This window comes from Bos indicus, chromosome 21 (assembly GCF_029378745.1).
Source record: "Bos indicus isolate NIAB-ARS_2022 breed Sahiwal x Tharparkar chromosome 21, NIAB-ARS_B.indTharparkar_mat_pri_1.0, whole genome shotgun sequence".
In the NCBI taxonomy this organism is placed as follows: Eukaryota; Metazoa; Chordata; class Mammalia; order Artiodactyla; family Bovidae; genus Bos; species Bos indicus.
This window is the reverse complement of record NC_091780.1, coordinates 65,770,429-65,794,173: the sequence shown is the minus strand read 5'-3', so window position 1 is coordinate 65,794,173 and position 23,745 is coordinate 65,770,429. Positions and strand designations below refer to the sequence as shown.

Genomic DNA, 23,745 nt, shown 5'->3' with positions numbered 1-23,745 from the left:
AGCAACCAAGGTCAGCAAACAAAGGCTGTAGCCCACCATGGTGATCACGGGTGCAGGCCTGGCCGTGGGTTTGTGCGCTCTTTATTACCATGCACCAAAGCACAAAGAGACAGCTAGAGATGTTTGCAAAACTGAGTCTGGGATGGGCAGCGGGGCAGGCGACTGATCGCTTTTCCAGAACTTTGCCTCTCTGCCTGATGGCTTTTTCAGGAAGTTCTCCGCGGACCGGGCCAAGGCACCCACGGAGGTACCGCGGAGGGTCTCCTGACCGAAAGGCCCCGGGGCGAGCCGCAGGGAAGGGTGCGGCCTGGCACACCCTCCTGGGACCGCAGCCACGGGCCAGGCTCATTACATGGCCCAGAAAGGTGTTCCAGGCTTGGCCGGCGGCCCACCTGTGTGGAAGAATAGTCCACTGAGCTGCTCTGGGCCACGAGCCTTATTAGGATCCGTGTTCACAAAGAGCTGACCGAGAGGACTGGTTGACGACTGCCAACCCTGCTGCCTGGCCACGGGCGGTGGGCTTCACACCCAGCTCCCTCAGGTCTCTGCTTTCCTTGTCTTGGAAGTAAAAGAGGGTGGAGAGACAGAAGACCAGTGATCTCCAGCCCTCTGACTCTCAAGACTCAGCAAACAAACCCCTGAGCAGCTGGAAGGAACTCAGGGCCCCATGGACCCTGAGGTGACCGTGATCCTGCACTGCCCCCATTTCACAGATAGGAAAACTGAGGCCCATCAGGGACCAAGGTCATAGTCACAGTGGGACCTGAGCATAGGCTGGAACCAGGTCCCTAGAAGACCAATGCAGAGCTGCTGCCTGACCCTGGGGCACCCAAAGTGCCCAATCTGGACTCTCTCCTCTGACTGACCAGGCCTGAGTAGCAGGGGGTCCCTGCCCCCAGCCAGGAGGCCAGTAGGGGCCCAATTTGAACACCTAGGGACCCCCATCCCCTCCTCTGGTGAAAGAGCCCTTGTCTTTCTAGCGCCAACATCCCTGGCTTCTTCTGCTTCACTAAATACAGACAACTGAAAGGCTACTGCCTCATTTTACAGATGGGGAAACTGAGGCCCAGAAGCCAGCAGCAACAAAGTCACCAGCAGAGACTCAGAACCAGGATGCTTTCATCCCATGGCAGGGACTCTGCCCTGGGTTCCTCCAGAAGGGCCTGAGTCCTTGGGATAGTTGGGGGCAGCGAGAGTGCCAACTTGATTCCCTCCAGCTCAGAAGGCCCCCGTGCTTAGGGTGGCCCCGACCCTGAGCCCCCTGCTGACTGCCCACCTCTCTCACCTTTCCTAAGTGGATCTCGGAGCCACAGAAGCCCCAGTTTCCTAACCCGAAGGAATGACTTGACCCCCCACTCCACGGAACAGCCCAGAGAAGGGCTGGAAGGGCCAGCACGGCTGTAAGTCTGGACGGCCAGCACACACGTGCGGCCAATCTCTGCCCACCCCCGACCAGCCTTCTCCCCAGCTTTCCACCCTGGACTCCTGTCTCCTTTGGCTGTTTCTCAGGCATCAGGCCCGTTTGATCAGATTCTTGTTTACAGGCAGGGCGACTCGCTTCCCCCTCCTGAGAAACTTGCAAAGAGAAAGCCCCGGGTCGGGGGAGTCCGGGCTGGTCTGGGGTCGCGCGGACGGGGCAGCTAGCTGGACATGCTTTGTGCGGCCTCTCGTTTATGCGCCTCGGAGCCCCCACCATGCACACAAGGGCGAGGGGCCCCGCCGTAGCCCCCGGAGGGAACACACACGCACACACACACACACTCTGTTTCAGGGGGAGGTAATTGAGGTTTCCTCTTTTCATGTGAAGAAAGGGCACCTTCTATTGAGAGAATGTATTCACAGAACCTGGGAAAACTCATCTGCGCTGGGCCTCCCAATTATCCCCAGGTGGCTGTTCTCCGTGGGGGGCTCCCCACATTCCTTCTGCGGGGCCTTTGTCTCCATCTGCACCGCCCTGGGAGCTCCCAGGCTAAGTCCCCTCCTTAAACCCCTGCCAAAGACCCTATTCACTCTGCAAAGAGACGCCCGGCAGAAGGTGGTGGGCAGCCTTCCTCCCCCGCCACCCTGGCCCCCCGACTCCCAGGAAGGAGGACTTAAGAACCCTCCATCTGGATTTTTGTTGAAGCCCAAAGAAATTGGAGAGCAATTAGGAGAGTCATGACTACACCCTCCACCACTCTCCTCTCCCTTAATTAATTCCTCTCTCTCTCTCTCTCACACACACACACACACACACACACACACACACACCCTTCCCAAGTTGGGGCCTGCCCCGGCCTCGGCCGTCCTGCACCTGCTCTGCCTGCAGGCCCCTCACGACCGCCGAGGCCCTTGGTGAGTTCCCCAAAGGCGGGGATAAGGGGCCAAGTATCTAAAATCTGGAAGGCACTAGGAATTCAAGGATGTGTGGGCATTCAGAAATGAGCCTCTTGGGCACTGCTAGCATGTCGCCTGGGCACTGACTGAGGAGGGGACCCTCGACTTCTGCTGGATCCAAGTGAACTTGAGATCCCTCCTGCTGCTGCTGCAGCATGTGGGGAGGGGGGAGCTGTGCCTGGGAGTGGACACTGTAGAGGGCTGACCTCCTCCTGGTGGATTTCCAAGGGTCCCTTCATTCTCTTCCCTCCTGGCCCCAAAACACTGACTCATGCCACGCCCATAACGGGGCACTACCTCAGCTTAACTCCTGCCATAAACACCCACCGAAAAAATGGCCCAGCCTCCCGAAGCCATAGGCAGGCAGCTGGGACTTGGGGCTGCCCATTGGAACTAGGGGGAGGTGCCCCAGAGTGAAAGCCTCCCCTCCTTCCCCTACAGACCATTCTCTTCCTTTCAACATGGGGACCCCATGCTTCAGATGGCCTCATTTGGAAAGCTGTAACTAACTCTTTTCCAGAATTTTCCATCTGTTCAAACCGGGGATGGGAGACCAAGGTAGTCAGACTCCTTTAAGTCCTTCTTTAGGACAGGGGGCAGAGCTCAAAGCCGCAGATGGAAAAAGGAACCAGTTCTTGGGGCTCATTTGCAACTTGTTAAATGTCAGTCTTCTAAAAGAAAATGCTCCCAGCACCCCAGACCTTCTGATTCAGCTCACAATGGCGGCTTCTACACTGTCCACTGCCCTTTAACCCTTTGGGGCCTTAATTTGTTTCCCTCCACAACCCCTTCTGTGTAAAGCTGCCTTCCTCTTTTCAAGGAAAAATTCATTAGCAAGCTCATTAAAGACGGGTGATTTTTTTTTTTTTTTCTTTCTGGAAGTCAGATTGGTCATAAAAAAAAAAAAACCACACACATTTAAGTTCCTTCATGTAAATGAATGAATAAGAAACACATGCCTCCCGTTGCCCTTAAGTCTTGCCAGTTTTTTACATTATTTGGAGAAATGTGCTTGGAAATACATTTGGGGTTTGAGTCACGAGTCAGGAGACACTGGGTCAGGGGCCCTGAAAGCTGCCATCAGTCCCACAAGCAACCTGCAGGTGGGAGACTGAGGGCGAGAAAGGGGGCATTTTCTTGCTTTCCAGACGCGCAGAGGCGCAGCTATGCTCTCAGCCCCCGTCCCAATCCCCCTCCACGGTCGGGGAAGCAGGTGGGGCCCGAGGACCAGCTTTCCAGCAAGTCCACCATCTCTTCCCGATACCTGTGCGCACCCAGAAGCATTCAGCTAGAGGCGGCCCTGAGGACCGGCCCAGCACCACGACAAACGCCCAGGGAACCCCTCCCACCGTCTGGCTGGCTGGCTAGGGCCTCATTTTCACCCCTTACTGCTCAGGGATGGGCCAATCCACCAAAAAGGAATATTCCTGAAAATGATCCTTTCTTCCAACACTGGACAATGGCAGGTGGATACGTTTCAGCTTCTTCAAATGAAGAGCTTGACCCAGTATACCTATTACTCTATTTTCTGAGTGAAAAGTGTCCAGCTCTTTGCGACCCCATGGACTCTATGGTCCGGAATTCTCCAGGCCAGAATATTGGAGTGGGTAGCCTTTTCCTTCTCCAGGGGATCTTCCCAACCCAGGAATCAAACCCAGGTCTCCCACATTGCAGGTGGATTCTTTACCAGCTGAGGCACAAGGGAAGCCCAAGAATACTAGAGTGGGTAGCCTATCCCTTCTCCAGCAGATCTTCCTGACCCACGAATCGAACCAGGATCTCCTGCATTGCAGGAGGATTCTTTACCAACTGAGCTATCAGGGAAGCCCCCATTTTCTGCATGCTGCTGCTGCTGCTGCGGTGTCGCTTCAGTCGTGTCCAACTGTGCGACCCCAGAGACTGCAGCCCACCAGGCTCCCCTGTCCCTGGGATTCTCCAGGCAAGAACACTGGAGTGGGTTGCCATTTCCTTCTCCAATGCAGGAGAGTGAAAAGTGAAAGTGAAGTCGCTCAGTTGTGTCCGACTCTTCACGACCCCATGGACTGCAGCCTACCAGGCTCCTCTGTCCATGGGATTTGCCAGACAAGAATACTGGAGTGGGGTGCCATTGCCTTCTCCGATTTTCTGCATAATGACACACAAAATCCAAAATATGTGTTTGCCTGAGACTGAGCATTCACCAAAGCCTCTAAAATTCACCACAGCCCAAAGACAGGCCATCCCAAATACCGAGGAGGAGAAGGGGCGGGGGGCTGGCAAAGTCTGGGACTGGGTGGGAATCGGCCTCCATCCTGACTCTGCCCGTCAGCCCAGCCCACCTGGAGGGGCTCCCGAGACGTCCCCGAGGAGGGAGGCGTCCAGGAACCGTGGGCATTTGGCTCTAACGAATCACATAGATCTTTCTGGTAAGCTCCGGATACAACATCCCGGAGCCCGCATCCTGCCCTTTGTAAAGATCCCCTCCCGGGCTCCGTTCCACATCATCATGTTTGCAGGTGGCAAATGCCAGCCTCGGAGTAAATGTCAAGGGGTGGAGACCGCCTGGTGCCCGCTCCCTGGAATCAGGCCTGGGCACACGCTCTCCACCTCTCTGCAACCTCTGGGGAGTGGAAACAAGTGGACAAAGGGGTCAGCCCCCTGTATGGACACGTCTTCCCTTCTCGCCTGCTCAAAATACCATCCCCAGCCCATTCCCCACTCAGGGCAGGAGGGCAGGACTGTGGAAGAGCTGGCCCCCAAATCTGGTTGATGCAAGAGCCTTACAGAAGCTGGGATGGAACCCGGAGACCCTTGGGGAGTACGGGGGTCCATCCCCTCTGCTCACTGGGCTACAGGGCTCATAAAGGCGGGTGCACCCCAAGACAGGGCCCCCAGCTCCAACGTGGTCCCTGTTTCCTCTCACAGAGACCCTGTGTGGAGCATCAAGGCATGGGGACTGGGACAGGGCAAGGCCCACTTGAGCCTCCATAAACATCAAGGGAGTTGAGTCAACTCTGACCCCATATCCAAGCCATCCCGGCCACTTAGGTGCCTTCATTCATTCACCCCAGGGGCTACCCTGAACGTCTCAGACATGCGCACAGAGCCAGCCACCTTCCACTGAGCTGCTGGCTGCGAAAACATCCCCAAAGCCCTGCCGTGGGCTCCTCTGCTGTGACCGCAGAAAGCAAGGTGCCCTCAGGGGAGCCCCCGCACCCCTGTCCACCTGACCTAGATGCCACATAGGCCACATCACCATATGGGACCCGCCCAGGCATCTGACTAGACCCTCTGGTCCTTAAGGCAAAGCTGGCCTCAGGCCCCTGGAGAAGAGCCCCACCCCCAGGCCCCCAAGGCTCCATCAACGCTTCTTGAATAAATGATGGTCCCATAAACAAATGTCGGGCCCAGAGAGCCTCATGGAGCTAAAACCCCAGCTTTCTTGTGCTCCACCATTACTGATTTTATTTACACACACAAAAACATTCCCACCCCGCTGCAATTTCAGGGGTGAGGAGACGAGGCCAAGGGAAGAACTCTCAAAAACCACTGTTTGATCAAAGGACATTATCAAAGCCTTGCGCGTGAGAACCCAGCATTCTCACAGCCACTGACGTTTCCATGGCGTATGGGCAGAAGCGCCCTTCCAGCTCCAGGCGGACAGGCACGGCTGTTTTCGCATCTCCAAAGGGGCCCGGGAGCTGGGCTTTAGGCGGAGGGCAAACGTCCTGCTATTCATCTCATTACCACGCTCAGCAAAGCTCTGTGAGGACCTACTGTGTGTGTGCCTGGCCGGCGCTAGTTCTCAGGAGCCCAGACCCGAGGGAATGCTCCCCACTTACCGTGCTGGCACACAAGGGTCTCAGCTCCCAGCGGCTTCCAGAACGCCCGGCCCCGTGGTCGGGGTGGCAGAGAACTTGCCCTTGGAAGTGACCCCCTCCCAGGTTTGCATGTGGACCTCCTCGAACTGAGATATGTTTGAGTAAGCCTGATGAAATCGTGGTGTCTCAAAAAAGCGCGCAACTCACCCCAAGCCAGGCAGCAGCGTCGCAGCTCGGGGCAGGCGCGAGACGCCAGGTGACCCTGCGGAAGACGTGCTGTTCCAGGGCAGCTCCTCCACCTCCTCTGTCCAGGCGTTCACGATCCGGGGCCGCCGGGGCTCCTTGGTGTGGCGGGGGGGAACAGGCAGAACGTTAGAAGGACGACAAAGCAAGTCCCCCAGAAAAGCCACACACACACACACACACACACACACACACACACACACAAGACCCAGAAAAGGCAGAGAGCCTGGTCTCACCTGCCATCTGGTTTTCGGTGGAGGGAGGTGGCTCGTGGGGGCGGCAAGGATGGGAAGAGGTGTGGGAAGCAACAGGCCAGGGAGCAGCCCCCAGACGGGCCACAAGGCCTGGGGAGGCACGGGCGCCGAGCCTGGGACTTGCCGGGACACAGCGCTTGGGTGGGCAGACCTGGCAGGATGTGATCACAAAGGGTCTGGGGGGATTAGGATGGGGAGAAGAGGACAGGGCAAAAGCCTGGCTACAGCCCAGGGTCACTCAGAGCCTGGGAGGCCAGGCCCACGGGAAGAGGTACCTGAGGATGCTAGGGGGAGGTGGCCTGCCGGGTTTGGGGGGCTTGCGCCCCGGGCACTGGAGACCCACTGGAATCTTGAGTCACCCTGAGGGGGAAGGCCTTCTTGCACTGCGGGAGACAGGGAAAAGGCATGGAGGTGGGAGGTGGGCAGGGCAGCACGCGGGCAACCACAGGTGTGGGCTCGGCAAGGAAACCAACGTGTTAAGCAGAGTGAACGGCCGAGACGCAGAGGGTCCTGAACCCAGAGAAGGGGGCACAGGGAAGGGCACACAGGTCGGATCTGGCAAGCAGAGCCGGGGGGGCGGGGGGAAGCCAGAGGAAGAGCTGCCAGATAGAGGAGGAGCGAGGTGGGCAGCTGGGAAAGGTGAGGCCTGCAGGTCCCCTGGAGGTTCCCAGCCAGGGGCCCTTGGCGGTGGGCAGGCCCCCGCCCGCAAAGGTGGGGCGGGGGAGCTGGATGTAGTCCCAGGAGGAGGAGGGCATCCTGGAGGGAGGGGTCCAGCCCGTGGACCCCCAACTCAAGAGAGAGACCTGGTGCGGCCAGAGCCCAAGGGGACACATGCCACGGCTGCCCCGGCCCCCTCCTCAGTCCTGAACTCTAGGGCTGGGGGCCCATGACGACCATGCACATTCAGCTACAGGATGGGCGGGGAGGCCGGGCGAGCAGGAGGGGCTGGCTGGCTGGGACCTGCAGCTGAGCCCTGGAGAAGGGCAGGTTCGGGGCCCCCTCCCCAGGCTTCGGATTCAAAGGGGGCCACTCAACCACAGCAAGGCAAAGCAGGCCTGCCCCTCGCACCCCCCCGGCCTGCCTTCTCTACAGAGCAGGAGCATGCTGCTCCAACGCCCGGGAGCCAATAGGGCACCCTGGGCAGAAGCAACCCCCCGGCTCCCCACCCTGGGGAGGCAGAGGCCATCAAGGGACGCGCTAGGGTGGCAGGTGCCCAGCCCGGGGCCAAGCCATGGGTTTGCTCAGCAAGGATCAACTGTTGGATGACGGGATGGATGCGTGAGTCCAGGAAGGGGTGAGACTGGTGGGGCCCCGCTCAAAAGGGGCTGGGGGTGGGGCAACACCCTCCACCCTTTAGACCTAACGCTTCCCAGTGACTCCCACCTAGCAGCTCGGGTTTGACAGTCAAGTTCCTTCATTGACTCACCTGTCCAAACATACATCCCACATACTCTTACTGAGCCCCATTTTGTGCCGGCTGGTTCTGGGACACCCAAAGGAGGAGTGGGCTGGCCTAGGACGCCCCCCTGAGGGCCAGATGAGGAAATGGGAGTCGAGGAGAGAAGACGGATGGACCACAGAAGGGGGCAGTGAAAGCAGAAAAATAACGGAATAGTCAGAAGAACTGGGGGGAGCCTCCGGGATTGACTTAATGGTGGCTGTGCCCGCTGGGGCCCGGGAGTCCGGGGGCCCACACAGGAAGACCCGCAGGACCCCCGGGCTGGAGGAGTGGGGGCAGGTGTCCCGTGCCCACAGGGAGCTGGGAGCTGCGTCAGTTCGGGCGCAGAAGGGGGGCCACAGAAACAAGGACACAGGTTAAAGCAGTCCACACCGTCCACTCGGGAGTCAGGAGCACAGACACTCCCTGCCAGCGGCCTCAGAAGATGAGTTCAACTGCCTTCCCCTCCTCCCTGGGTTCTCAAATGCTAAAATATTAATGACTTTGGGGCAGGTATTTTAGTTATTGATACGTATTTGAGGGTATGAAGGGTTCTATGGATTTTCTTTTTTCCTACTTAAATCCTTCTAGAAACACCAGGAGCTGCCCTCTAAGCTCTCTCCACAAACTGCACAGAAGAGGGCAGGTTTCGGTGGGACCCCCTATTCTCAGAAGTGCCCACCGCATCCAGTCCCCCAGTCCGGGCAACATCTGGGGTCACCACCACCAAAAGCGATGGAGTGGTCCCAGCTGGCCGACTGTCATCTAGGGAGCTGGATGGGAGGCGGTTCTGCTGACTCAGGACGTGTCGAAATCTCATCCACCAACACCAGGGGACCTTTAGCCAAGAGGTAAGTTGAGGAAGGGAGGACCGGAAGTTTTCAACTAATCAAGTTTTCTTGCTCCAAACACTGCACTTCTCCGCACCCACTCCCTTTCCCCCACCCCATTTGGCGGAAGGTCTGGCTAGAGTCTGAGGTTTAAAACTGGAGTGATCCGATCGTGATTGATCTGCCTTCAGGTGAGGAACATCCAGAAGTTAGGGTTCATAAGGGCAAGTTTCTGACTCAGACACACCCTCCCTAAAGACAAGAAAGGGCTCCAGGGATTTCAAGAATGAGGGCAGAAAGAGAGGACTGACGGGCGGGGCGGGGCGCAGGACACGGGAACCGTTAGTGGGTACAGCGGGTGACGCCGGGTTCGGACACTGGATCCGAGTGGTCCCGACAGACCGCTGGGGTCTCTCATCATACAAGGGGCTGAGTGTGAGCCCCCACCTCTGCCCTTCTACGAGGATGGGGCTGTGCTAGGGCACCAATACCCATCCACTTCCTGACCTGAGGGGGCGTTCCACGGACGCTGGCTTGGCTACAATTGCACGGCGTCTACACCTAGGACTTACTTTTTCACCCAGGACTTACTTTTCCAGCTTTGGGAAGTCTTACAGGTTTAACACCGGGGAGCCCTAAGAATGAGTCCGGGGTGAGCCTGACCCACATCTCTGTCTCTCTGCTCCTGGAAAACTGATCCCAGAGGCCTGAGTCACCCTGGCCCATGGCTGGTCTGCACGCAGGGTCGAACAAAGGAACTCTCTGCAGAGCAGCCCTCATCTGTGGCCCAAAGCTGCCTGCAGCTTTCAACCTCACTCCATGCACTGCAAGCTGGGACAGAGGCAAAGGCTTGAATGGGGAGCAGAATGAGTCCCTGGGCTCCAGCACCAAAATGAGAAGTGTGGCTTCAGACCCTCTTCGCCCCTGCCCTGCAGCCGCGGTTCACCTCATTATGATAATCAGTGTGTCTCTCCTTCCCAGACAAAGAAGGCTCCTTATGAGATGAATATTGGAATCCAGCAGCTACCTCATTAAGGCCTACAGCCTCTTCCTTGACAAGGCCCAAGATTAGCCCTGTGTTCATTAAGGGAAAAGGGCAGAAAGTGGAATAGAACTGAAAAACACAGCTGGGGGGAGGGGGAGGGCTCTTTCTGCTCGCCATTCATTCACTGAAAGGCTCCATGTACCTTCGGGATTTAATCACCAGCGAGGGGGCCAGGAGAAGGGTTTAACCAGGATGCGGGAGGTAAAGAGGTTAAACCCGATAGAAGGAGTTAAAAACCTAAAATGGGGCAATTTGATTTGAAAGCTTCCTGGGACTTGTCACTGGGATAATCAATTGAAAACCTTTTTCCTGTTTACTTTCTTTTTGCCTAACCCCAGAAGGAACCTTTCTCTGGATGTGTTTTTTGGGGTGGGTTTTCGTATTTTCTAAGTCTCCCTTTGCTCCTGGTTTTTTTTTTTTTTTTTTGTCTTAGGGGCACTTTTCTAGTCTTTGCTTCTTTCTTGCCCCCCCTTCCCCCACTTCTTTCTTCTCCCTTGCGCTCCTTCCTGTGGGAACTTAACCTACAAGAAAATTGGATGGCGACCTTGGCTGTACTTTCTCATGAACACTTAAGTGAATTTATTTCAAGTTCCTCGAATAGTGGGGACATGAGGTTTTACCTGCACGATGGCCCACCTGACCTGCCAGGTAAAGATAACTATTCTGCAACTGAGAGAAAGGTGGAAAAGCTTGGAAACACTGAGCTACCTCAAGGCCTCAGCTCTAGGTGGTTTGGGCTCCAACCCAGAGAAGATGCCAAGAGGCAGGTTCTGGAAGGTTCTGGAAGGGCTGGATACTCTTCTAGGAGAGGTTAAGAAGGAGGAGGGCCAGAGGCAGGTGACTCCGTACCGTCTACATACAGGTCAGGGGGTGGAGGGGATAGGGATGTCTGTCAACACCAGAGACCAGGAGCTGGGAAGACTGTGAGAGAAACACTGAATACGTGTCCGTGCGTCCGGGAGCCGGAAACATGTCTGGAGTTAAGCTCCAGAAAAGTCATTACCTTAGAGCTGGTGGAGTTCAACGGACCAGAGGAGACCACGAAGCGGTGGGTTGGAGGGGAAACGGAAGGTGAGGAAGGAAGACAGCGAATGTAGATAGGCTTTACAGGAGGCGGGGCTGCGGAAGGAAAGAGACAGAGGCTAGAAAGGAGGCCAGGAGAGGCCCGGAGGCTCAGAAGCTGCTGAGAAAGCAAAGTTAGGAATTTGGAGGGACTCGCTTGTGGCCGAAGGGCCAGGTCTGAGAAACTGGAGGGGCTGGGGCGGGGGGCCGCCTCTCCCTTTACTGTGTCAGACACCTCAGATGTCCTCATCTGAAGGCCGCTTGACAGCCTCTGTTCCCCTAGGAGGTACAGGCCAGCCCGGGGTCCGGACAGGGAGTTGTGAGGTTCAAATGAATTGATGGTTGCAAAAAGGCCTTTGCCAACTGCAAAGGGAGACATAAATGTCCCCTATAATTACTCACTGGTAGCAGGACGCTCAATTTTACAGCCCACTCAAATCTCACTGGGGCCTGAGTTTTCACTGACCATAAATTATGCGTCCTTACATTAAGGATGTAAAACCCAGTGGTGAAAGCTCCTGCCAGCCTTTGGAAGACAAAAGGTCCCTCCTAATAGCCTGGATTAACTCACAGCAGATCTCCGCCCACTTCATTTGCCACCTCCCAAGTCATCTTTCCACCTTCATTTGCCACATAATCCAATCAGCCCCTTTCAGAAGCCCGGGAGCTATTGTCTACACCAAGCCGGGTTTCTCTAAAGCGGCCCGAGTTGTTTTTGTCTCGTCCGGACAAAACTGGTTGGCTTAAAAGGGGAGGAAAGAAAGTGCTGGTCAAACGAGGACCCCAATTAGCTTCCAAGAGACTTGTTTTCATCATCTTTGTATCACATTCCAGGCCTGGTGTGCGGGGCATATTGTAGGCAGTCCAGAAAATGTTTGTTGAATTAATTCTGTTTTTATTTCTTCTGGAATTTATTTACTGAGTACAAACACACAGCACCTAGTGGGTGCTAGCTGTTATTACTGCGGGGGCGTGGGGGGGGGACAAGGCTGGGCATGTGATAATGAGGCACAGCCTCCTGGTGCTAAGTATCTCGCAATTTCCACAGCAATTTACAAAGCACTTTCATAGTGGTTACATCATTTGGCCTTCAAAAGCGCCATGTGGGGTAGATAAACGCGGGTGTTTTTTGTGTTGCTTTTTTTTGCCCCCCTAATCCCCATTTAGGCCATGAAAAGAGCTGAGACTCAGGGAAGGTAAGCAATGTATTTGAGGTCACACCGTTATTGAGAGGTGGGACCGGCACATGGTACCAGCAGTGGGGCCACCCAAGACCCCCAAGACCACCCCGGGCAGCTGGGATTCCAAACAGGCTGTCCCATTGTCAAACGTTGGAGTGGAAATCAAAAGGCTCTTGGTAGAATTCTGGGGCAGGGGTGGGGGTAAGGGGCAGCCCCTGATGGCACCCAGGGTCCAACTCTGACCCCTTCTCTTGCCAGGAACGGAACAAAACGCTCACACTCCTCCAGCCTCAGCGACCTCACTCTAAGTGTGAGTCACTCCCATCCCACAGGGAGGGGGGCTCAGTTCTGTCTTCTTGCCCTCCACCTTTTAAAATTACTCAAATGGAGGCCACATTCATTCTCATTTGTAAACGAGGCGGCCTCGCTCACATGGACATCTGACATAGCAATAACATAGGCACAGAACATACAAAGCGCTCTGGAAATGACCACACGCCCCGTGCATGTCCTGACTCAGGTCAGCCCGAGCCCTGGCTGAGTATGGCCCCTACCTGGTACACCGAGAGCCCTGCGGACTGGGGTTGTCCGGAGCGCTGTGGGAGAATAAACGAGAAGCGTGAGACAGGTGAGGGGGGCGAGGGGGACGTGGTCGACCAACCTGTTTGGGAAAAACATTTACTGACCGCCTCTTCTATGCCTGGCCTTACCAGCTTCCCAGAATCGGACCAACACTCACAACACCCTGGGAGGTTGCTTTTCTCGATCCCAGTTCCCCAGAAAGGACGAGGAGATCTGGAAGAGGTGGGGATACCCCTGGCAGTTCAGTAGCATGGCCTCGGGAATCATGCTCCTTCCAGAAGCCCACCCTGGGCCTTGGAATTGCCAGGGAGATGCTGGCCGAGCCCTTGGCCCAGGTCTCCCTCCTGAGAAGTTCCCAAAGGGACCCTTCCTTTCAGACCATCCTGGGGATAATGACGGGGTGGACTGAGAAAGACTGACACCTCCCTGGGATGGTGAAACCTCCAGGTTGATGGAAGGTTAACAGAAGCAGACGCACATAGAAAAGCAAAGCATCAAGGCAAAAAGCACATCGAAAGTCCGAGGTTAGCCAGTGCCCCCTCACTAGGGCACTGGTTTCAACACTTAGCCAAGAGGGACAGCTGGTTGGTCAGTTCGGGTCCTCTTCAATCTTCGGCGGCCTGGGGGGGCGGTCACTGCCCAGTGGTTGCTTTGTTTGCTGGTGGGATCCAGGAACCCCTGCTCCTGGCGTCCTCTGCAACAGATCAAAGGTTAGAAGGCCAAGTCTAGGTGTTAGTTAAAGTTGAATTAATTACAACTAAAACTAATTAGTTAAAATTTTAAATTGCCTTTTAATTGCTAATGGGCCTGGGGGTGGTGCAAGCAGGGGGGCGGGGGGGGGGGGGGGGGGGGGGGGGCGGGTTCTGCCCGCTGTGTCAGGTTTCAATTGCCACCAGGATGGGTTGAGGTACCATTAGACGAAGGTGAGCAGCAAGCACCTGGGCATCAGCTCGTCATCCACAGGTGGTCCTTGGTGGCAGGAAGGCAGACGGAAGGTGTCATCCTTGAAGACAGACCCTGGGGCAGGGGAAGGGGGGCACAATTAGAAACCGTCTTGATGACCTCTAACGGCCAGCACTGGAACAGCAGAGGGAGGGAGGGGGCAGTCCGAGGGAGAGGGAGGAGGGAGTGAACAAAGAGGAGGGCGGAGGGGGAGGAGGGAGGAGGGGGGAGGGGGAGGGGGCGGAGGGGGAGGAGGGGGGAGGGGGAGGAGGGAGGGGGGAGGGGGAGGAGAGAGGAGGGGGGAGGGGATGAGAGAGAGGAAGGGGGGAGGAGGGGGAGGGGATGAGAGAGAGGAAGGGGAGGGGAAAGGGGGGGTGAGGCAAATGGGAGGGGCGGGGGAATGGGAGGGGGAGGAAGGAAGCGGGGAGGGGAGGGGGAGGAGGGAGAGGAGCGGAAACGGGAGGAGGGAGAGGAGCGGAAAGGGGAGGAGGGTGAGAAGTGGGAGGGGGTAAGGAAGATTTGATTGACAAGGCACAAGTGATAGCGGTGTGCGCATGCGCAACCTGAAGCCTAGGTTAGCAGGCCGAGAGCCATTTGCAGACACAGACCGCTAGGGGGCGCGCGGCCAGCACCCAGAAGCCGAGAGCAGACACCTGCGCGCACCCCAGCCTCCCGCCCGCGCCCGGCCCGCAGCTGCCAGGGGCACAGCTGGCATAAGGTGGAGGGGGCGCCCAACAGGTCTCAGGCCTAAGAAAGTGGGGGGGCAGAGCCCACCCCAGCCAATCGCGCAGGGCCGCTGGGTCCCCTAAACGCCACGCCGGCCGACACCAGCCAGAATCCACCTGTGGATTCTATGTGGCGGAGCGGGGGGGGGCGCTCGCCCCCCCATACAGGTCCTGAGGTCCTTCTGCACCCCCCAACTGCGGGGGTCAATCTGGCACCAGACAGAGCTGAGCATTTCAAGGGGACAGTCGCCATAGGGTTCTTTTCAGAACAAGATTCCACTTTTGATGGGTTAAAAATACCGAAATCTTGGCGCCAACCTCCAGAAAATGCAATTACCCATCCATTAATTAAATGATAAAGGCCCAGTTTTCAATACACTATTTTCACACACTTAATGTGTCTCTGGACACATGATACAAAATACAGTACCACTAGGAAATAAAATAAAGTTAGCCAAAACCGCCTTAAATTATCCAGACCACCACCGAGCGCCCCCCACCCCACCCCAAATCTCGTCTCCTTTTCTCCGCCACAGTAAGAATCTCAAGACCCCCGCACGATGGCGCCTAATTAACCGTTTTACGACTTCTCTATCCTACCCAGATGAGCCACACCTTCTCAGACCCTCAAAACCCAAACGGGCCGAAATAAACTCATCTGTGTCCACGCTCATCCACGACGCCCTAGGTCACGCAATCAGTGCCGACCACGGCATCGCGACCCAGCGCGAAATCCTGCAACCGCTCCCCCAGGGAATCTGGGGGTCTTAAAACATTTCTCCCCTAGGTAGATGCACCCAGAACTCTCCAGGAAATCCCGCGCCCGACCCCCTCCAGCAGGAGAACAAAGGCCACCTCCCCTCCCCACCCCGCCCCCCCAAATTCCGCAGTGCCGCGGGCGCCCTCTGGCGGCCAGCGAGAAAATCTTCCAGAAACCTGCCACGTAGCAACCCGCTCGCGCTCCCCCTCCCCAAGCCCGCCGGCCCACCGTGGGGAGGGGGCGGCGTGGGGGGGTGCTTTACAGGGACAAAGGAAATGGCAAGAGGCGGCTCGATCAAAAATCAAAAGCCCACAACACGTCAGAACCTTCCAAGGACCATCGCGCAACACCGAGAAGACCCCCCGATCCCCCAGTTCTCCGCTCCCAGAGCCCAGAACTCTCCCAACACGCCCCCTTTTTCTGTATTTCTCTCTTCCCTTTTGACCAGCCCCTTCCAGACCCAAGGACACAGCCTTCCCTCCACCTCAACCCACCCCGTGCCTCTATTCTGCATGCACCCCTAATCACTTGACCCGTGCCCCCGCTCCCCAGCCGCCCTTCTGCACGGAACCCGTCCCCGGGGGGGGCTTCTGGAAGGTTTGCACTTGGGCGCCGTATCTCTCACTGTTTTAATAAGCCAGATGCTACCGGGTAGTAATGCTACTGCCTGAATTTTGACTGGAGTAGGCTTCGCACTAGCCTGTGTACTTGGATTCGGAACCCCTAGCGGACAAGTACCTCTACTCCTGATGCCTACGGCCACCAAGAACCTGGCCAAAACTAGCGGGAAAATATGCCCGGGAGACTCTGGCTTTGGGGGTGCTTCCCCCCCAATTTCTTAGGGAATGGGAATGCATCCACCACCACGTCTCTCACCACTCGTGATTCTCAAGGTGGCTTCAAACCCAGAAAATCTCGGTTTTGGACCGCGGTGACTGCGGCACACTGGCCTCTGACAGGGGGTTGATCAGATTCCTCCCACTCTTCGTAACTGAGGCCGCGACCACCCAGCCTGCCCTCAGTGACTAGACTGGAAAGGGGCCCTGTGATTCTTTCTTTTTTGCCCCCGTCCTCCAGGAAAATGTGCCTCAAGACTTTCCTTCCCGACACGATTCCGTCGCCGACGCTCGGGGACCAGGCGAAGTGGTCGCCTTCAGGAGACCGTCTCGGGTATCTATCTCGCGGCAGGTCCAGTAGGACGGAGCCCAGCCCAGAAGGGGGTGTCGTCTTCCTTTTGCACATCCTTTCGGGCAAAGGATGGCCAACCACTCACCGGGTAGGGAGGTTCTCGCGTGGGCGCCCGGGCTCTCCGGAGGAGCCGCGGCCCAGGCCAGCGGGCCAAGGCGCGCTCCATCCCAGCTCTCCGCCGTCTGCGCTAGGGGCTGGCTGGGTGGGGTTTATATGGAGGCGCAGAAGGGGTGGTCTCTGACGTCAGTGCATTCTGCTGCAATGCGCTCATTTCTCCAAAAGTGATTGGCCGGAAAAATGAGCCCCCCAGATTCTATGACAAATTGCTCTAGCCGCACCCAGATTGCAGCAAAGAAGGGAGGAAAAAATTCTGCCGCAGTGCCCCTCGCCGCCATGACCAACACCCTGAGCTCGCTGTTGCTTTTTCCCTCCACGAGCCCCGCGCGCCAAGCGAGGGAGATTTCTGTGCACGATTTGCTGGGAGACCGGGACAAGGGGTGGTTGTCCTCGGGCGGGCGAAGGGCAAAGCTGGGGCGCTGGGGGCGGCAGATCGCACACCTGGCTATTTCGGAACCTCAATCAGAGGATGCAGCTTAGGGAAAGAAAACGATGCTCTCTGCTTATTGTCCTGAGAAATAAAATGCCCTAGGCAAGACAAGCGGCACCCAAATGTAAGTGGCGGCTGTCACCCCCTTCTATCCTACCCGTCCTTTTCTGATCAAGAGACTCCATAGTGCACCTCCGAGTCAGAAAAACCGGGTTGTGAGTTCCCGGTTCTGCCGCTTACAGCCTGGGTACCCAGAACCCTGCAATGCCCCCCTCCTCTGCCAAGAGGTCCGTTTCCTCCACTTTAAAGAAAAGCGGGGGTACCCCTAAGAAAGGGAGTTGTAGTAATCTAGACACGAGATGTGTCCCTATAGGGAAAGTACTTTTCAAGGAGGTCCGTATCCCACCGGGAGATCCATAGGGCACCCCTCTCCAAATTTGAGATCACTTCCCCACACATACAACTTTGAACCGCCCCCCCGCCCCTCGCCCCCGGGGAAACAGGCAGCGACACATGTTGCCGCAGACCAGAGCTTCACGGCCTCGGACTCCGGGACTTGGCACATGAGATTTAATCCTTAACAGGTGCCGCCTTCGGCAGCTCTACCGGGCACCGAGCGGCAGAGTGGGCAGAACCGTCAATCAAATGTCCTCTCGCAAAGGTCAAAATGCTGTTGAAAGGGACTAAGGATCTATCTTAGGGCGACAGGTGGGTGGCAGCCGGGAGGACAAGGATGAAGCGCCTGGTGACAGCAGAGGGGTAAGAATGAGTGATGGGTCCCTAAGGGGAAAGACAGAGGGTCCCCGCAGGAGGTATCAAGTTAGAAGGAGCTCCCATGCTCTTCTGGGGCGCTTCAAAGGAGCTTCAGAGCCAACAACACCCCCGCCCCCTCGCCCTCGCCCTCGCCCCGCGCCGTGGCCAGCGATCCTGTAGGTGACTATAAAACTGTCGGGAGATTTCCTGGGCAGAAAAGAAGGGACTGAGCTATTTGTAAGCCCACCACTAGAGACAGGGAAGTGAAAATGGACCACCCGATCGAACGAGACACCGAGCCTTGGGCAGGGGGCTCATTTACAGGCGGGCTGTTGGGTAGACGAAGATAAAGTGGTCTTTGGGGTCCATGACGAGGAGCTACCTTAAAGTGTCAGATAACGTAAGAAGGGGACGAGAACCCCCTTTACAGCCTGGTTGAGAGCATGCAAGTTGCCCCAGAGACTAGAGCCCCGGCCGCAGGACTTGGAAAACAGAAAGGCCAGCGCCAACCACGGGTGTCAAGAAAGCTTCAAAAAATCATGGCTCCGAGCATCCTCGTCAACAGGAGAGCGTTTATTAGCCATGGTATTAATAGCTAGGAAACAGCCGGAGCCAGCGGGGACCAATCAGCAGCCAGGAGCCCCTGTCGTCAAGCCGGCGCGGCCAATCAGACACCCGCAGGCCCGGTTGCTAGCCTCTCGGGGGCAGAGGCGAGAGGGGTGCGCATTGTCAAGGGGGCGCCAGCTCGCCCTCCGCGCGCGTGGGAAGTCTGCGTGGGAGCGGAGGCGGCCACCAGAGAGCGTCAGTAGTTACGCACTAGGGGTCCCTGGAGGCTGTTCCAGAGACGGCCTCCTGGCGTCATTCCTGCAGCCCCGAAAGGACATGAACGATGCTCTGGGAGGAGCCCCCGGCTCTGGTTGGGGTGCCTCTGAGAGGCCCTGGAAAGAGAAACTCCAGATGGCCAATGTGCATCTACGTCCTCGAGGCCTGGCCCCCGGGAGGAGAGGTGGGCCTCCCGGCGCAGAGTCCGCCTCTCTGCTTTTTTTCCAGGCTCCTTGGCCTGCTGCTCAGAACTTCACAGTAAATCCCACTCCTCTTTTTCAAGGTCTCAGTGACAGGCCAAGGTAAAAGACCCTAGAAAGCCTGTGTTTTCGACAAAAGTGCCGCGGGTTTGAATCCTAGCTCTGCTCCCTCTTTAGCTGGGAGGCTGCTGTCCAGGCCTTTCACTCTGGGCCCCTATTTCCTCATCTGGAAAAAGGAAAGAGTTGGACAAGATGGTCCCCAAGGAGCCTTCCAGTCCTGCTCTGCTTGATTTGAATGTATACATCAGGCGAGTCAAATGTCTTCCAGAACATTCTGCATGACAGTAATTAGTATCAGGTGTATCCTGCCGTCCATGTGGTTACTTCATCATGCTGCTTTTCTTTCCATTGTATTTTATTTTAAACAGAACTCCATGGCAACATGTTTATCCTTCTGGCTTCCTAAAAGAAAGAAAGAAAGAAAAAGATAGAGGGGGGAAAAAGGCAGAGAGAAAGACAGACTGCTGTAAACTAATCTCTACTGAGCTTGGTTTAACCACACACACACACACACACACACACACACACACACTCACACACACAGAGTCCATATGTTTAAATGTTTTTTGCTGGCTTTTCTGGAGCTCAGAACCTAACTTTTTAAATATCTGTTGGTCCAAAGCAAAAAAAAAAAAAACTTGAAAGAGCTAACTCTACGGTAATATTTGGATCCAAACTGCTTCTCAATCTGAACAATGTCATGCAACTTTACTTGCTGGAAAAAAGACATATGAAGGCTCAGATCATATCGATAGGGCAAAACAGACAAGGAAATCTAAGTTTGAGAAATGGCTCACTTTCTTTCTGTACATGCTAAAACCCAAATCTCCTGAAGATCCCTGGAGGAGAGCCAGTGGCCCAGACACACAACTTAGACTGCTGCCTCATTTTCTTTCTCTTTTTTCACATAGATCTAATTCAAAGCATACATTTTTCTTCTTTTTTAAATTCATTCTTGGGAGCCCTCAAAAGCCATGTGAGCAGCCTCCTATCCACATGTACATACTTGTGGGCAAGTAGACAAACGTCCTAAGATTCAGCCAGGAAATGAAGACAAGCTCCTCCCATAGCCATCTTCCAGGCGTGGGTAAATGTGTTCCCTTATTTAAAACCATGCTCAGGCTTCTGCTTAGCGACCCCTGAGTGCCTGCCCCTCTAAGCGGACCTTCTCAGTCTTCCAGGTAAAATGCTAGTGTTCCCTAGAGATCTCTCCCCCGGGCCGTCTTCCTTCCATACATCCCGAGACTGGCCACAGTGATAGCTGATGCTTCTGCCTTCTTGATGCCTAGCTCCAGCGCCAGCCTCTGGCAATTCAAAACCCCCAAAATCACACATCCCTGAACCACCCTCACTCCCCCTAGGCCTCATCCCAAGCCAAAGAAGCGGAAGGGCACACAGACGGCCTTCCTGTGAACCTGCTTTGCGGTGGGGGAGACTGGAATTATCAGGTACCACGTCTGTGCCTCCTGTAAAGTACAAAACTGGGCATCAAGGATTCAGGGAGAATGATCTAACACAATCCTGTCTTCTGGGATGCTGGAATTGACAGTAAGTCTTCTAGAACAATGGCAACCCACTCCAGTATTCTTGCCTGGAGAAATCCATGGACAAAGGAGCCTGGCAGGCTACAGTCCATGGGGGCCCAAAGAGTCGGACACGACTGAGCGACTATCACTCATTTCTAGAACACACACTCATCTGTGACTCCTACACTAACCACCTTTCGAGAACTTGATTTTACCCTCAACGCAAAGCCTGAACACTTGAGCTTGGTATTTAAGGACTTATAGGAGGGATCCCCCTTTTTCTTTCTGCTCTCACTTACCCAAACACAATTCCTACGCACACGCCCCGCATCTCAGAGTCGTGGTGGTCCCTGCCGTGTGTCATGATCCTGGGGTTGGTAAGCAGGGAGCCTCATGGCTTCTTGATCACATGTGGATTTTCTACCCACGACCCCAATGTCAGAAGCATGCTGCTCCCTGGAAACCTGAGCTCCAGGTGCTGCCCCAACCTTTGCATAGAAGAGTTTGCCAAACCGTAGATATTAAAAGACAAATAAAATGCAGCGCCTTTCATGAAAGGCCACGGATAAAGCTGACTTCCCAGTAGACTGCTGGCCTTCCAGGCAGTGTGTTGTGTTTGACTCTGGGGTGTGTAGTGTGGGGGAGAGAGGGTGGGCACTGCTCTTTAGAGATCCTTTTCATGATTAGAGCCAATGAAAAGGAGCTGGAAGGTAATACCTCCAAATTACCCCCAAACCATTAGCTGTTCTGGGCGAATAAATTCTGAGTGGTTTGTCTTCTTTCCACTTTTATGGATTTCTCTACTGACATGTATTGCTTTTATTTTTCTTTGAAAATGCAGCAATCCAAGAAGGCTGACCATTTGAGCCTCTTTCTGATGGGCCTCAAATAGGAAATATTTTCCTAGTAAGTAAATAAAAATTACGAGACTCAGGACTCCCCCTCCTGAGTAGTTCAAGGCACTGTCCTCGGAGGCATTTGAGCGTGGGGTGCAAGTGAGGGGATCCAGGGGTAGCCCCACAGCCACACTTGATATCTGGAAAGTCTCTCTTGATCCCGTCACGGAGGTGAACAGATTCCAAGCTGATAACAGTAAAAGAAATGGAACATCAGTGGGCACCCGTGCACAGAGGGACCTAAGGAGATCCACTTACTAGGGGACGAGGCAGGCCAAGAATGGGGTCTTGGAGAGGAAGCCCACCACCACAGGGTGGATTTTAGAAGTCACATCCTGACACCAGGAGAAGGTGGCCACGTTGCCCAGCCACACCCCCACCCAGCCCCCCTGGCTCTGGGTGTGGGCCAGCCCGGATTCAAGCAAGGGGTTTTTTTGGCCCAACTCCATGGAAATATTTCCTTCGGTGGAGCAAAGAACTGCTTCATTCAACTGCCTGCGGCTAGGGAGGGGGCTGGCTTTGCTATGTTGACAGAACTGCAGAGGCCTGGGGAGGGGCCCCCAAGGAGAAAATGTATTCCAGGTAGAACAGGACTGGAAAGTTTGCTTTTTTTTTTTTTAACTGAAAGGTTGCTGACAGTTGAAAAACTGCCACCCCACCCAAGAGGCCCCAGGAGAAGACATCTGTGCTAGATTTCAGCAAGGTCCGTCGCAAAGACCTGTCTCCTTAACAGCCAAGGAAAGGGGACCATTTGCAGACTCACTTTTCACTTTCAGTTTAAACATTCAAGGCCTGGATCCTTCCAAAGCCCACGGTTGGCTTCCCCGGGCCAAGTCTGCTGATACCTGAGTCTCTGAGCTCACCCAGAAGCCATTAGCTCACTAGTAGAGTCAAGGGCACCCAGAGGACCCTGGAGTTGGAGCCCGTGTGCCCTCAGAGGTTGACTTCCAGGGCACACACCATCCTCCTTGGCTGACCCTAGGTGTACTGATGTCTGTGGCCTCAGAGAGATCACCCAGAAACAGAGGGACCCCCCCGCCCCTTCACCAAAAAGCCAGAAGGAACCACACTTATATGACTCCTGCCTGAGAGCAGAGCTCAGAAGCTCATCTGCAACAGTCTCCAGGGGGAGTGACGTACCTGCCGCCCGCGGGGCTCCTAGGGGTGAAAGGAGATCAGAAACCAGCGGAGGGCAGAGAGCGGCGTGCAGGTGGGGACCGCTCCGTGCAGGGGCCATCCTACGTCGAGTTGGTGACACCGGCCACCTGAACTGAGGGGGCTGTGCTGGGCCGCGCTCAGTCGCTTCAGTCCTGTCCGACTCTTTGCAGCCCTGTGAGCTGTAGCCCGCCAGGCTCCTCTGTCCGTGGGATTTTCCTGCAAGAATAGTGGAGCAGATTGCCCATGCCATCCTCCAAGGGAACTTCCTGACACAGGGATCAAACCCATCTCGCCTGTGTCTCCTGCATTGCAGGCAGGTTCTTTACCACTGAGCCCCCAGGGAAGCCCAAATGAAAGGGCTGAGATCCTATAATCACAGTGCCCATTGCTAGTGTTTGGGCCCAGCTCTTGGGTAGACCAGTAGTCTTGCCAGTGGGTGAGAGTTTGGGCTCTGAGTTTAGACTTCAGAGTCAAGTCCACTCGCTCGCTGCCCACGTACCTTAAGTTAGTTGTTTAACCTCATTTTCAGAGTCTGTAGAATGGAGAGTAAATGTCTCCTTCAGGAGGGAAGATTAAGTGGACAGAAAAAACAAAACAAAAAAAACATACGCTATAGCCACCATGTGTCTCCAATCCGTATGACACCAGGGGTGAAGATGGCAAGAAGAAATCTTGTTTTCTATGTTATTTGCTTTTACTGTATAAGAAGCATGCATTTATTTTGTACTTTACAGAAATTAAGTCCAATGTATGTGCTAGAAGTGAACCAAGCTCTGTGCTGTGTGCCCCATTGCCCTGCCACGGACGTAGAGATGCCCTTCCTACATGGGTGGACAACCTTGACTGCTGTTGTCTCAAAAATGCCTGAGAGTTTGGTTGCTGCTCCCCAGAGCGTGAGGAATGGGCTCTGCTGGTCCCCACAATCAGCCGGAGAGGAAAACGAAACATGCCCCCCCAACTTCAACCTCTTTGCTGAGCCCCGTGGGTTCTCTGTGGACCAGGCTGGCACCCCTAGTGCAGGCATCCGGCCCAGCACCCTCTGTCCCCACCACCAAGAGCCCCGTCTCCTCCTCGACAGGACCCCCATCCCAAAGATGAGAATGTGAGATACAGTCCACAAGCTCGGTGGGAAAGAGATCGTCCAGATAAAAATATCCCCACAGCACTTGGCCTGCTTCCTCCCCCTCTTCCTGTTCTCCTGTCCCTGGTAGGACTCAGGCCCTCTGGGGTCAACATGAAACATTTGTCAAGGAGGCAGCCTTGACAGCCAAGGAAGAGGTGGGTGAGAATGCAGGCTTTGACGTCAGGCCTGATTCAAATCTGATACCATCTGTTGCTCGTAACTTGACCTCGAGGG

At 55.5% G+C, this 23,745-nt stretch overlaps 1 protein-coding gene across 8 annotated transcripts in view; it reads right to left on the bottom strand.

The window, feature by feature from the left end:
• Positions 1-16,626, bottom strand: part of LOC109575307 (WAS/WASL-interacting protein family member 2-like) — a 35,213-nt gene extending 18,587 nt beyond the window's left edge. For 2 of the 8 annotated variants that reach the window (XM_019983290.2, XM_019983291.2), the window contains exons 1-4: positions 16,512-16,626; positions 13,750-13,828; positions 10,990-13,505; positions 6,384-6,517 (exon numbers count right to left, since the gene is read on the bottom strand). In XM_019983290.2, the coding sequence (XP_019838849.2) occupies positions 6,384-6,517; positions 10,990-11,427 (572 nt within the window). In that variant the 5' untranslated portion in view covers positions 11,428-13,505; positions 13,750-13,828; positions 16,512-16,626. Of the gene's footprint in view, positions 1-6,383; positions 6,518-6,655; positions 13,506-13,722; positions 13,829-16,511 lie in introns of all 8 variants that reach the window. The other 6 variants (XM_070775738.1, XR_011562711.1, XR_011562712.1 and 3 more) reach the window with 6 other exon arrangements.
• Positions 16,627-23,745: the final 7,119 nt, after the last annotated feature.